This window comes from Nerophis lumbriciformis, linkage group LG18 (genome assembly GCF_033978685.3).
Source record: "Nerophis lumbriciformis linkage group LG18, RoL_Nlum_v2.1, whole genome shotgun sequence".
Taxonomy (NCBI): domain Eukaryota; kingdom Metazoa; phylum Chordata; class Actinopteri; order Syngnathiformes; family Syngnathidae; genus Nerophis; species Nerophis lumbriciformis.
This window is the reverse complement of record NC_084565.2, coordinates 44,493,070-44,507,710: the sequence shown is the minus strand read 5'-3', so window position 1 is coordinate 44,507,710 and position 14,641 is coordinate 44,493,070. Positions and strand designations below refer to the sequence as shown.

Genomic DNA, 14,641 nt, shown 5'->3' with positions numbered 1-14,641 from the left:
ATATATATATATATATATATATATATATATATATATATATATATATATATATATATATATATATATATATATGATATGTGTGTGTATGTTACTCAGTACTTGAGTAGTTTTTTCACAACATACTTTTTACTTTTACTCAAGTAAATATTTGGGTGACTACTCCTTACTTTTACTTGAGTAATAAATCTCTAAAGTAACAGTACTCTTACTTGAGTACAATTTCTGGCTACTCTACCCACCTCTGCTAATAATGTTGTTGTATGCACACTGTGTCGAGCGGAAATGGCCTATCATAGCAGCACAACGGCAGCGTTCTTGCCATCACCATCAACTAGTCAATCGTCCGCGTGAGTATACGTTGTCATCATTACACAAAAACATGAATGTGTCATTTGTATCTGCGTTGTAAATTCATAAACTAAAGCACCGTTTCGCTCTGAGAGGAGAGTTTGGCGTGCCTGTTCAGTGTTTACAAAGACGCGCTCCTCTTTAACGCTAACGTTAATTAGTTGTGCAAATACCTTTTACAACATTAACAGTTACGTATACTATGTACAAACGAACAATTAACTTTCACTTTAATCATACTATCATTGTTGTGTTATTAAGCAAAATAAGCAAAAGTTTTACTTTTGTTGAAATGTTTACACTGTTGTTACAGAATATTTAGTTTTGCACTTTTTTGTATTGGATGTTTATCTTTATTTTTGCACATTTTAGCAAATACGCAATACTTTTACTTTTGTTGAAATGTTTACACTGTTGTTACAGAATATTTCCGTTTTGCACTTTTTTGAATTGGATGTTTATCTTTATTTTTGCACATTTTAAAGCAAAATAAGCAATACTTTTACTTTAGAAATGCTTATACTATTGCAGAATATTAAGATTTGCACTGGATGTTTACTTTTATATTTGCACATTAAAAAGCAAATAAGCTACTTTTAATTTTGTTAAATGTTAAAGTTTTAAATGTTTACATTGTTACAGAATATTTTGTCATGTTGTTGTCAATGTTGACTGAGTGGCCATACTTTTTTTTTTGTAAATAAAAGCCATGCCTTTTGAAAAAACTGGCCTACATTTATTTTTTCATCTTCATTTTAAATAAAAAAATAATCGGTAAAAGGAAAAATAATCTATAGATTAATCGAAAAAAAATAATCTATAGATTAACCGATTAATCGAAAAAATAATCTATAGATTAATCGATAGAAAAATAATCGTTAGCTGCAGCCTTAGGTAATACACCAACTTATATTCTTGTTTTCATGAAAGAAAGAAATCTATGTGTTAAACATGCATGTATATTCATAAAAACACCTTTAACATGTAAACAAAAACGGCAAAATAAATACATATAAATGATATACTGTATATATCAATGTATGTATATATATGTGTATATATATATATATATATATATATGTGTGTGTATATATATACACACATATATATATATATATATATATATATATGTTACTCATCAGTTACTCAGTACTTGAGTAGTTTTTTCACAACATACTTTTTACTTTTACTCAAGTAAATATTTGGGTGACTACTCCTTACTTTTACTTGAGTAATAAATCTCTAAAGTAACAGTACTCTTACGTGAGTACAATTTCTGGCTACTCTACCCACCTCTGCCTACAATATGGGAAACACTTCCAAAGTAAAAGCAGCTGGCAGTTTTGTGCAACATTGTGACGGCTATAACCAAAATAACTGAGCCATGCCAAGCGGAACGTTCATTTTGGCGACAAAATGACTCGCGCCGTCGTCGTCTCCAGAAGCCTTTTTCTACAACATTGTTGCAAGTATGCGGGGTGAGCGCTTCAAATGTTTTGTTATGCTGCCTGCAGAACCTGGAGGCAGGGCCGGCCCGTGGCATAGGCCGTATAGGCAAATGCTAAGGGCGCCGTCCATCAGGGGGCGCCACGCCAGTGCCACAAATGTTGGAGAAAAAAAAAAAAAAAGAAAGAAAGTTGGTACTATTATTTCTAAATACAAAAAATAATCCCACGTTAATTAAAATGCAAAGTAAAGCCTATTTAATAGAAATATTATTTGTTACAACATTACGCCCCCCCCCTTACCGTAACATGACTCTTTTTGGACGTCACCACATCAAAAAATCAACACAAGATGTCAAAACGGCCAAAACTGTCAGGTGCCCAGGGAAGAAAAAAGAGAAAAGAAGAGGAGTAGAAACGAGAAAAGACAGAGGTAGCAGGTAGGTAACGTTAGCCTACATGAAATTATTTGTCTGTTACAGAATGTGATAGTAACCTGGCTTGTTAGCATTAAGCTAATGTTACATGATTCGGCAATTGCTAATCAATAAATAGCTAGTTCTGTTTTAACGTCGGGTTAATATTGTGGAGGGGGCTAAATTGTTATGGAAAATAATAATGTAACGTTAGGTAATTACTGTGCTCCCACCTTACATTCCTCAGGTATTAGATCTTTTAAGCAGGTGTTTTTTGTTTACATTGTTATTGCCTTCTGGTTAGCTAATGTTTGCCCTGCAGGTAATAGTCACTTTTCCACCCCTTATATATTAGGTATAGTTGTAAGTAAAAAAAAAAAAAAAAAAAAAGGTCAAAGATAAAGCTATTCGGTTTCTTGTGAGGGGGGGGGGGGCGCCACCTAAAATCTTGCCTAGGGCGCCAGATTGGTTAGGGCCGGGCCTGCCTGGAGGAGCAATAAAACCTTGATGGGCCCACTCAGGACTTTTAACAGATGTGAACGCGTGCAAACAAGTTGTGATCTTGAATGCACCTTGTACTAAAACTATCCATGTATATATATATTAGTAGTATTTATTATGGATGCATCTTGTACTGCAGACATGGAGTGTGGAGGTTCAAATAAACATGTTCACTTCAAGCTGTAAATTTGGGCTTTGTGTGCTACTTCTTATTAATGCAGCAACCGCACATGACGACGGCGGCTCTTTGTCCAGCTGTGCGCCGGGATGAGAGGCCCTCTGTCGGCCACAGACTCTCCCTCAGCCCGCTGAGATAGTCCGAGTGCGGCCATTTTCTGCTGAGTAACAAGCCGACAGTTGGAGCCCCGGTGAACTTCAACTTGGCCTTCTTTCGCCCGAACACGCTCCAAAAGTCAACCCCGGAGCCTCCAAAGTGGTCTTCGCCTCACTCATACGCGAATCCACGGCGAGCACCGACATCTCCGCTTTCGCACCGTCCCTACTCCGGACACCCTTAGAAAAAGCAACACATCTAACTTGACCGATATTCCTGGGGGACTCGGGCAGCGTTTGGCGTTGAACAACAACTAGCCTCGATTTAGGTCGTGTTTCGCGAAATTCGGCGTCAACATGAGAAAGAATAAAACGACCGAAAGCGAGAAAATACCAAGTTTTACATTCGTTTCAAACGCCAACTTCCGCCATGCGAGGACCGTGTGACGAGCAGTTCGCCGGCGACTCCACTCTTAAAGGGGATGTTTTATCACGCTCAGGGTTGTGTATCGCCAGCGGTTTTTCAACCGAATTCCAGTTTTGATCCGTAGTGTTATAAAAATGTGAGCGGTCGTGTTGTATAAGCAGCGTGGCTCCGCCGATGTGCACATGTTCTTGAATGTGCTGTATTGTGAATGAAGTTTGGCAGACGCCACACAGAGGCAGTTCCAAACTAAACATGGGACATTAGAGACGAGAGAGAGAGGGGGGGAGAAGACAGCAGACGTGCTGAGCACAAGCTTTCGCAAAACTCGTCTCGTTGCCCCTTTTTATTTATTTTTTTGGTCACCGGAAAGAGACGTTCCGGGACTCGGAACAGCTTGTATGTCCTACCATGTCCGAACTGAGCCGCCAGCCGAGGAAGTTGAAGGTTTGTCAACGCCGGCCCATCTCCAGCAGCCCTCCCGTTTCACTCCATGGTCACCGCCGCGATGGTGTCCGGGCCAGCGGGGTTTTTTTTTTTTTTTTTAGTCCATCCTCCACACGCTCCACGACCAGAACCGTCCCGCGTCAAGCCCCGTCCGGCACCCCCTTCCCCCGCCCCCTCCCCCTCCCCACCCCCCCTGGCAGGCTGCGGCAGAGCAGAATGGACGTTCACCTTTTTCTCTTTACCTCCCCCGGGAAGTCTCCTGCTCCTTCTCTGAGTGCAGCAACAACACCACCATCTCACATTCACATGGACTTTTATTAGACGTGCATGAAGAGTCACATTCAAATGGACTTTTATTAGACAAGAGTCCAGTGCTCAGCATCATTTGGGAGGGATGATGTACATGCCAGAGGTGGGACCAAGTCATTGTTTTGCAAGTCACAAGTAAGTCTCAAGTCTTTGCCCTCAAGTCCGAGTCAAGACAGGCAAGCCCCGAGTCAAGTCCAAAGTCAAGACTGGAAAGTCTCAAGTCAAGTCCTAAGTCCTGCATTTTGAGTTTCGAGTCCTTTCAAGTCCTTTTAACCACAGACTAATATATTAACACAGATTGTGTATGCTTTTCAAACGCTGTATTTATTTATTAAAACAAGTGCATTTTAAATTGCAGGAAAGAAAATTGTGCTGACATTGCACTTTATAATAGCACTATTAACCAGTCATTTTAAACATTAACTCATTCCTTTACAGAACAAACACATTGAAAAATAAAGTGCAAATGTACTTATTTGTACAAAAGTGTTAACATTGAAAAAACATGACATATACGTGAACATAACAAAAAAAGTTGTACTTTTTATATGTCAGGGCCCTATGCTGCATTGCATTTGCAAAAGACCAAATTAGCCAAGAGTCTGTCAGTCATTTGTGCACGATGGGGGCGTAGTATGATGCCACCATGGCTGAAAACTCGCTCCACTGGAGCACTGGAGGCAGGCACTGCCAAGACTCTCATGGCCACTCGGAACAGTGAAGGAAGAGTCTTCATGTTCAATGCCCAGAACAAAAGGGGGGAGAGGGTTGTTTTGGGTTGGTGCACTACTTTTAAGTGTATCTTGTGTTTTTTTCATGTTGATTTAATTAAAAAAAGAAAGAAAAAAAAATTATTTCTTGTGCGGCCCGATACCAATCGATCCACGGACCAGTACCGGGCCGCGGCCCGGTGGTTGGGGACCACTGAGGTAAACAACCAACAGTATGTCAGAAAGCTAGCTAAAACGGTACACATATTCATAATATAGTATACATTTTAACTGACCTTTATTTGACTATTTTTGTCTTTTTTTAGGTGGCTAAAATACGCGGTGCTGCTGACCGCCGTCTAACGTTACGTGTGATATATTGACTAACGTAACCCTGCTTAAAAAAAATCACTGAACAAAAAGTATGAATAAGGTAGTGAACTGCAACAGATTCCCGTGTTTGCAATAACGTTATAACGTTAGCAGTGAGTTTACAGCCTCACTCATTTAACTACACAGCAAATAAAAGTCACGTTACTTAGCCAATAAACGTTATCTTACATTCAAAACTTACCGTTCTTTGTGCAACTTCAAATGCCGGACGAAGTTGGAAGTTGTTTCCTCTCCATCAGTAATATTCAAACCGCATGTGTTGCATACTGCAAACCGTTTTGTGTTGACCACCTCGTAATTTTTATACCCAAACAAAATTATTTTAGGTATCATTTTTTGTTCACTGGCGTGTGGTTTGGACATGTCTTCTTCGTTGGTTGTCCTGCAATTTGATTGGATGAATGCTGTGTGATGAAAACAAAGTAGATGTAATTTGATTGGCTGTTGTACTGAGAGCACACCAGCTGACACACGCAACGCTGATAGACAAGTACACGATGAAAAATACGGAGCGCTCCCGAATAACTTTTTCATCTTTGGGTTTTGGGGAAAGTAGCAAGTCATGTCAAGTCATGTCAATTCAAAAGGCTCAAGTCCAAGTGAAGTCACAAGTCATTGATGTTAAAGTCTAAGTCGAGTTGCAAGTCTTTTTACATTTTGTCAAGTCGAGTCTAAAGTCATCAAATTCATGACTCGAGTCTGACTCGAGTCCAAGTCATGTGACTCGAGTCCACACCTCTGGTACATGCCCCCTAACAAACTGTGTTTTTCAACCTTTTTCTCATTGAAAAAATCCGGAGGCACACCACCAGCAGAAATCATTAAAAAATTTTACTCATCCATCCATCTTCTTCCGCTTATCCGAGGTCGGGTCGCGGGGGCAACAGCCCAAGCAGGGAAGCCCAGACTTCCCTCTCCCCAGCCACTTGGTCCAGCTCCTCCCGGGGGCCAGCCGGGAGACATAGTCTTCTAGAGATGCGCGGATAGGCAATTATTTCATCCGCAACCGCATCAGAAAGTCGTCAACCATCCGCCATCCGCCCGATGTAACATTTGATCAGAACCGCATCCGCCCGCACCCGCCCGTTGTTATATATCTAATATAGACGATGCAAGGCATTAGTGAGGTTATAAAGCTTTTGCCTGTTAAAGAAAGGAGACTGATCCAATGCAGTGCAGACATTCGCGTGCCACGCTGTCACGACCCAGACGCACACCAGTGTGCAATCATATGGGAGCCGCGCTGAGCGCACCTCCAAGCACGTCTCGCTGCCGGCGACGGCCAGGTATGGGCCCGACGCTCCAGCGCCATCCATTTTCAGGGCTAGTTGATTCGGCAGGTGGGTTGTTACACACTCCTTAGCGGGTTCCGACGTCCATGGCCACCGTCCTAGCTGCTGTCTATATCAACCAGGGTGAGCCCCACCCCTTTCGTGAGCGCACTGCGCGCGGAGTGACCCCTGTTACGCGCCCCCTGTTACGCGCCCCCGGCAATGGGGGTGGCGGGCAGGTAAGTTGTGCGGGCGGAGCGCGCGGAGTGACCCCTGTTACGAGCCCCCGGCCACGGGGGTGGCGGGCAGGTAAGCTGCTTACCTGCTGCGCGTGACGCCGGCCGCGGCGAAGGCGGACGAGGCGGGGTGTCGGTGCGGTGGGCGCGGTGGTGACCCTGGACGTGCGTCGGGCCCTTCTCGCGGATCGCCTCAGCTACGGCTCCCGGTGGGGCCCTCTCGGGGGAAGGGGCCTCGGTCCCGGACCCCGGCGAGGCGTCCCTTCTCCGCTCCGTAAAAGTGTCCATCTCTTTTTTTTTTTTTCTTCTGTTGTGGCATATGCTGCAGGTGCCTGCTCGTTTTTCCTATGTGGGTAACAACATTTAACTATGTATATATATTTCCCAATTGGTTTAACTGCCACCCGCCTGAATCTATTTAAAATCTAATTTTTTTTTATTTCAACCGCCCGACCCGACCCGACCCGCGGATAAAATCTAATTTTTTTAAATTTCATCCACGGACTCCGCGGTTGTGCCCGCAAACCGCGCATCTCTTATATATATATATATATATATATATATATATATATATATATATATATATATATATATATATATATATATATATATATATATATATATATATATATAACCTGATTGCCCTCTCAACGGGGGGTGCTTACAAACATCAGTTGTCTACCAATCTAAGGTAACACGCAAGGACATTAACACATCCGACACATATGTAGGATTAACCGAGGGAGAGTTCAAAACCAGATGGAACAATCACAAGGCTTCTTTCAGGAACCAAAACCTGCGAAATACCACAGAACTCAGCAAACACATTTGGGACCTCAAAGACAATAATGTTGAATATTCAATAACATGGCAAATTCTTGCATCCAGCACACCTTACAATAGTGGTAATAAAAGATGCAACCTATGCTTAAAAGAGAAACTGTTTATTATATACCGTCCAGACCTGTCATCCCTCAACAAGCGCAGCGAAATTGTATCAGCATGCCGCCACAGACGGAAACACCTCCTAGGTAACACATGAGCCAATCACCACGCCCCTACACCTGCTTGTACCTACCCACTCTGTGCCCTATATAAACCATGGTATGTGAATGCTTCCATTAAAATCTCCTGATGATTGAGGGAACCCCTCATGAAACAGGCCTGTAGAGATGAAGTAGTCTTGTGATTTTTTTTCCCACACATACATATATATATATATATATATATATATATATATATATATACATTGTCTTTATATTCCAGCGAGTTAATCCGTTTTGTCATTTAACATCAATTAACATTAATGTTCATCAACATTTAACATTGTCACGTTATCGATGGGAAAATTAATTTTTAGACAATATGATTTGTCTGAGCGGCTAGGAGACACAGAGTAACAAGCGGTAGAAAATGGATTAGAAAGGAAAGATGAAAAATAATAATAATAATAATAAAAAATAAATTTAAAAAAAAACATTTTTTTAACTTGGGACTTCCCGTGGGGCGGATTTGGATGCTGGGGGGCTGGATCCGGCCCGCGGGCCGTAGTTTGGGGACCCCTGCTCATGACCATAGGTGAGGATGGGAACGTAGATCGACCGGTAAAATTGTAAATGGTCTTCTTACTAACTGTCATTGCTCAAAAAATATAATGAATCAAAATCAATGTTATGAATTGTTGGCCTATTCAGGGCTCAAAAAAATTCCATTTGAAATATGGCATTTTTTGTGTGTTTGCCATAAAAAAAACAAAGTTTACCTTTTCAAAAAATGCTTAAAACAAACATGAAACAATAATAAAAACTTATATTTGACAGATAGATCTCGGGACTTAAGCGTTGAAAGTTAACAAAAAAAAACAAAAAAAACAAAAACACTTTTTTAACACTTTTATTAGTTGGGCCCTTTTAGTGGGACTTTTTTAAACTGTCATTGCTCAAAAACTAATAATGAATTAAAGTATATTTTGTTATGAATTACTGACCTATTTCAAACTCCAATTACTTCACATCAAATATTCCACTTTGAAAAGTGTTTGGGGGAAAATGTTGCATATTTTGTCATAAAAAATAAGGTTTTGACATACTCATTTTAGCTTAGGGGCCACATGGAGGACAATCCATCCCCAAGTGGTAAAATCATGGCATGATAACTTAAAAAATAAGACAAAATCAGATTGTTTTCTTTGTTTAAAAATAGACCACATACATTCTGAAAATGTCCATCCATCCATCCATCCATCTTCTTCCGCTTATCCGAGGTCGGGTCGCGGGGGCAGCAGCTTAAGCAGGGAAGCCCAGACTTCCCTCTCCCCAGCCACTTCGTCCAGCTCCTCCCGGGGGACCCCGAGGCGTTCCCAGGCCAGCCGGGAGACATAGTCTTCCCAGCGTGTCCTGGGTCTTCCCCGTGGCCTCCTACCGGTCGGACGTGCCCTAAACACCTCCCTAGGGAGGCGTTCGGGTGGCATCCTGACCAGATGCCCGAACCACCTCATCTGGCTCCTCTCCATGTGGAGGAGCAGCGGCTTTACTTTGAGCTCCCCCAGAATGACAGAGCTTCTCACCCTATCTCTAAGGGAGAGCCCCGCCACCCGGCGGAGGAAACTCATTTCGGCCGCTTGTACCCGTGATCTTGTCCTTTCGGTCATGACCCAAAGCTCATGACCATAGGTGAGGATGGGAACGTAGATCGACCGGTAAATCGAGAGCTTTGCCTTCCAGCTCAGCTCCTTCTTCACCACAACGGATCGATACAGCGTCCGCATTACTGAAGACGCCGCACCGATCCGCCTGTCGATCTCACCATCCACTCTTCCCTCACTCGTGAACAAGACTCCGAGGTACTTGAACTCCTCCACTTGGGGCAAGATCTCCTCCCCAACCCGGAGATGGCACTCCACCCTTTTCCGGGAGAGAACCATGGACTCGGACTTGGAGGTGCTGATTCTCATCCCAGTCGCTTCACACTCGGCTGCGAACCGATCCAGTGAGAGCTGAAGATCTTGGCCGGAGGAAGCCATCAGGACCACATCATCTGCAAATAGCAGAGACCTAATCCTGCAGACACCAAACCAGATCCCCTCAACGCCTTGACTGCGCCTAGAAATTCTGTCCATAAAGGTTATGAAGAGAATGGGTGACAAAGGGCAGCCTTGGCGGAGTCCAACCCTAACTGGAAACGTGTCCGACTTACTGCCGGCAATGCGGACCAAGCTCTGACACTGATCATACAGGGAGCGGACTGCCACAATAAGACAGTCCGTTACCCCATACTCTCTGAGCACTCCCCACAGGACTTCCCGGGGTACACGGTCGAATGCCTTCTCCAAGTCCACAAAGCACATGTAGACTGGTTGGGCAAACTCCCATGCACCCTCAAGAACCCTGCCGAGAGTATAGAGCTGGTCCACAGTTCCACGACCAGGACGAAAACCACACTGTTCCTCCTGAATCCGAGGTTCGACTATCCGGCGTAGCCTCCTCTCCAGTACACCTGAATAGACCTTACCGGGAAGGCTGAGGAGTGTGATCCCACGATAGTTGGAACACACCCTCCGGTTCCCCTTCTTAAAGAGAGGAACCACCACCCCGGTCTGCCAATCCAGAGGTACCGCCCCCGATGTCCACGCGATGTTGCAGAGTCTTGTCAACCAAGACAGCCCCACAACATCCAGAGCCTTAAGGAACTCCGGGCGGATCTCATCCACCCCCGGGGCCTTGCCACCGAATTCTGAAAATGTACAAATCATAATGTTTTTTTTTGTTTTTTTCATACCCACATGTTGCGGTTAATAGCATTCTATCTTAATTTATCATTATTAACGATGTGAGTTCATCAGTTAAATAAGTGGAATTTAATCTGGCAGAGTTATAAAATGCTCCCATTGGCAGAGGTGGGTAGTAACGCGCTACATTTACTCCGTTACATCTACTTGAGTAACTTTTGGGATAAATTGTACTTCTAAGAGTAGTTTTAATGCAACATACTTTTACTTTTACTTGAGTATATTTATAGAGAAGAAACGCTACTTTTACTCCGCTACTTTTATCTACATTCAGCTCGCTACTCGCTACTAATTTTTATCGATCTGTTAATGCACGCTTTGTTTGTTTTGGTCTGTCAGACAGACCTTCAAAGTGCCTGCGTTTCAACAAATGCAGTCACTGGTGACGTTTCACTTCGCTCCACCAATCAGATGCAGTCACTGGTGACGTTGGACCAATCAAACAGAGCCAGGGGTCACATGACCTGACTTAAACAAGTTGAAAAACTTATTGGGGTGTTACCATTTAGTGGTCATACAAGTTCCAATCAATCAATCAAAAGTGTGAAGGAAAAAAGACAATTTTTTATTTCAACCGTACACCCCGTCAAAAGCCTAAAGACTGACTGCACAGTTCCTGTCTTCACAATAAAAGTGCCGCTCCATCGCGCCTGCGCTTTCAAAATAAGAGTCTCCGAAAGCCTGCGCAAACAAGCTAGCAAGCTACGGAGTTTGCCGCCAATGTATTTCTTGTAAAGTGTATAAAAACGAATATGGAAGCTGGACAAATAAGATGCCAAAAACCAACCACTTTCATGTGGTATTAGACAGAAAGGAGGAACTTTTTTTCTCCTCCATTTGAAAACGTGGACGTTATCATCACTACTGTCTGATTACAATCAATGCAAGTCATCAGAATCAGGTAATACACCAACTTATATTCTTGTCTTCATGAAAGAAAGGAATCTATATGTGTTAAACATGCATGTATATTCATTAAAACACTATTAACATGTAAACAAAAACGGCAAAAAAAAATAAATATAAATTATATACTGTATATATCAATGTATGTATATATATATATATATATATATATATATATATATATATATGTGTGTGTGTATATATATATGTATATATGTGTGTGTGTGTATGTGTATATATATATATATATATATATGATGTGTGTGTGTATGTTACTCATCAGTTACTCAGTACTTGAGTAGTTTTTTTACAACATACTTTTTACTTTTACTCAAGTAAATATTTGGGTGACTACTCCTTACTTTTACTTGAGTAATAAATCTCTAAAGTAACAGTACTCTTACTTGAGTACAATTTCTGGCTACTCTACCCACCTCTGCCCATTGGTGTTAATTTTTAATCTATCAGACGATAAAATGAATATAATATCAATATCCAATGGAAAAAAAGAAGAATTATGAGAAATACTTTCAACCTTATTGAAAATAAGATATTCTTCATCTCAGTATGTTAATAATGACTGAATTAATGAATTAATTACATATTACAAAACTGTTGTATACTAATTCATAGATGTTATTTTATTATATAAAAAGGTCAGTAAATGATTCTATATATTTGTAAACGCTTTGAAGTGGGAAAGGGGTAGGATTAAATAAGCTTTGCTTCTTCCTACTCCTTTTCGGGCATGATGTCAAATGAAATGATATGAAATTGTGTGATGTATTGTGACGTAAGTGTGTTCATGTTCCAAATAAACTAAAGAAAGAAAGAAATGTTATTAATGTAATTTAGTCATTCTCCTTAAGTGATGTACTAACATCACATGGTTTAATTTGGACTCATTTCATGAATCCCACGTGAAGTTAGTAGGGGGATGCATATCATTTCAGCATATTCATGTGCGCCCAGAAAATGTGTCCCCATTAGAGATGCGCGGTTTGCGGGCACAACCGCGGAGTCCGCGGATTATCCGCGGATCGGGCGGATGAAATTAAAAAAAATTAGATTTTATCCGCGGGTCGGGTCGGGTCGGGTGGTTGAAATAAAAAAAAAATTAGATTTTATCCGCGGGTCGGGTCGGGTCGGGTGGTTGAAATAAAAAAAAAATTAGATTTTATCCGCGGGTCGGGTCGGGTCGGGTGGTTGAAATAAAAAAAAAATTAGATTTTATCCGCGGGTCGGGTCGGGTGGTTGAAATAAAAAAAAAATAGATTTTATCCGCGGGTCGGGTCGGGTGGTTGAAATAAACAAAAATTTGATTTTATCCGCGGGTCGGGTCGGGTGGTTGAAATTAAAAAAAATTAGATTTTATCCGCGGGTCGGGTCGGGTGGTTGAAATAAACAAAAATTAGATTTTATCCGCGGGTCGGGTCGGGTGGTTGAAATAAAAAAAAATTAGATTTTATCCGCGGGTCGGGTCGGGTGGTTGAAATAAAAAAAAATTAGATTTTATCCGCGGGTCGGGTCGGGTGGTTGAAATAAACAAAAATTAGATTTTATCCGCGGGTCGGGTCGGGTGGTTGAAATAAAAAAAAATTAGATTTTATCCGCGGGTCGGGTCGGGTGGTTGAAATAAACAAAAATTAGATTTTATCTGCGGGTCGGGTCGGGTGGTTGAAATAAAAAATTTTTTGATTTTAAATAGATTCAGGCGGGTGGCAGTTAAACCAATTGGTAAATATATATACATAGTTAAATGTTGTTACCCACATACGAAAAACGAGCAGGCACCTGCAGCATATGCCACAACAGAAGAAGAAAAAAAAAAGAGATGGACACTTTTACGGAGCGGAGAAGGGACGCCTCGCCGGGGTCCGGGACCGAGGCCCCTTCCCCCGAGAGGGCCCCACCGGGAGCCGTAGCTGAGGCGATCCGCGAGAAGGGCCCGACGCACGTCCAGGGTCACCACCGCGCCCACCGCACCGACACCCCGCCTCGTCCGCCTTCGCCGCGGCCGGCGTCACGCGCAGCAGGTAAGCAACTTACCTGCCCGCCACCCCTGTGGCCGGGGGCTCGTAGCAGGGGTCACTCCGCCCGCGCAGCTTACCTGCCCGCCACCCCTGTTGCCGGGGGCGCGTAACAGGGGTCACTCCGCGCGCAGTGCGCTGACGAAAGGGGTGGGGCTCACCCTGGTTGATATAGACAGCAGGACGGTGGCCATGGAAGTCGGAACCCACTAAGGAGTGTGTAACAACCCACCTGCCGAATCAACTAGCCCTGAAAATGGATGGCGCTGGAGCGTCGGGCCCATACACGGCCGTCGCCGGCAGCGAGACGCGCTTGGAGGTGCGCTCAGCGCGGCTCCCATATGATTGCGCACTGGTGTGCGTCTGGGTCGTGACAGCGTGGCACGCGAATGTCTGTGCTGCATTGGATCAGTCTCCTTTCTTTAACAGGCAAAAGCTTTATAACCTCACTAATGCCTTGCATCGTCTATATTAGATATATAACAACGGGCAGGTGCGGGCGGATGCGGTTCTGATCAAATGTTAGATCGGGTGGATTGCGGATGGTTGACGACTTTCTGATGCGGTTGCGGATGAAATAATTGCCTATCCGCGCATCTCTAGTCCCCATGCAGTCATAAGTACAACACCAAATGTATAAATTGTTGGGGGTAGAAATGTCCCACCTTACATTACCAACATCATTTTTGACAAACAAGGCATGAACGTGACAATCCACAGTTTGGATGCTATCACTAATAAGTAGAGATGTCCGATAAAATCGGACTGCCGATATTATCGGCCGATAAATGCTTTAAAATGTTATATCCGAAATTATCGGTATCGGTTTCAAAAAGTAAAATGTATGACTTTTTAAAAGGCCGCTGTGTACACAGACGTAGGGAGAAGTACAGAGCGCCAATAAACCTTGAAGGCACTGCCTTTGCGTGCCGGCCCAATCACACAATACCTACGGGTTGTGTGATTGGTCAACAGCCATACAAGTCACACTGAGGGTGGCCGTATAAACAAGTTTAACACTGTTAACAAACATGCGCCACACTGTGAACCCACACCAAACAAGAATGACAAACACATTTCGGGAGAACATCCGCACCGTAACACAACATAAACAAATACCCAGAATCCCTTGCAGCACTAACTCT

General features: G+C 42.9%; 1 protein-coding gene across 1 annotated transcript in view; it reads right to left on the bottom strand.

The window, feature by feature from the left end:
• nfic (nuclear factor I/C) overlaps positions 1–4,044 on the bottom strand; it is a 66,260-nt gene extending 62,216 nt beyond the window's left edge. Inside the window, exon 1 of the mRNA XM_061978454.2 lies at positions 3,818–4,044. Coding sequence (XP_061834438.1) covers positions 3,818–3,820 — 3 coding nt within the window. The 5' untranslated portion in view covers positions 3,821–4,044. The remainder of the gene's footprint in view (positions 1–3,817) is intronic.
• Positions 4,045–14,641: the final 10,597 nt, after the last annotated feature.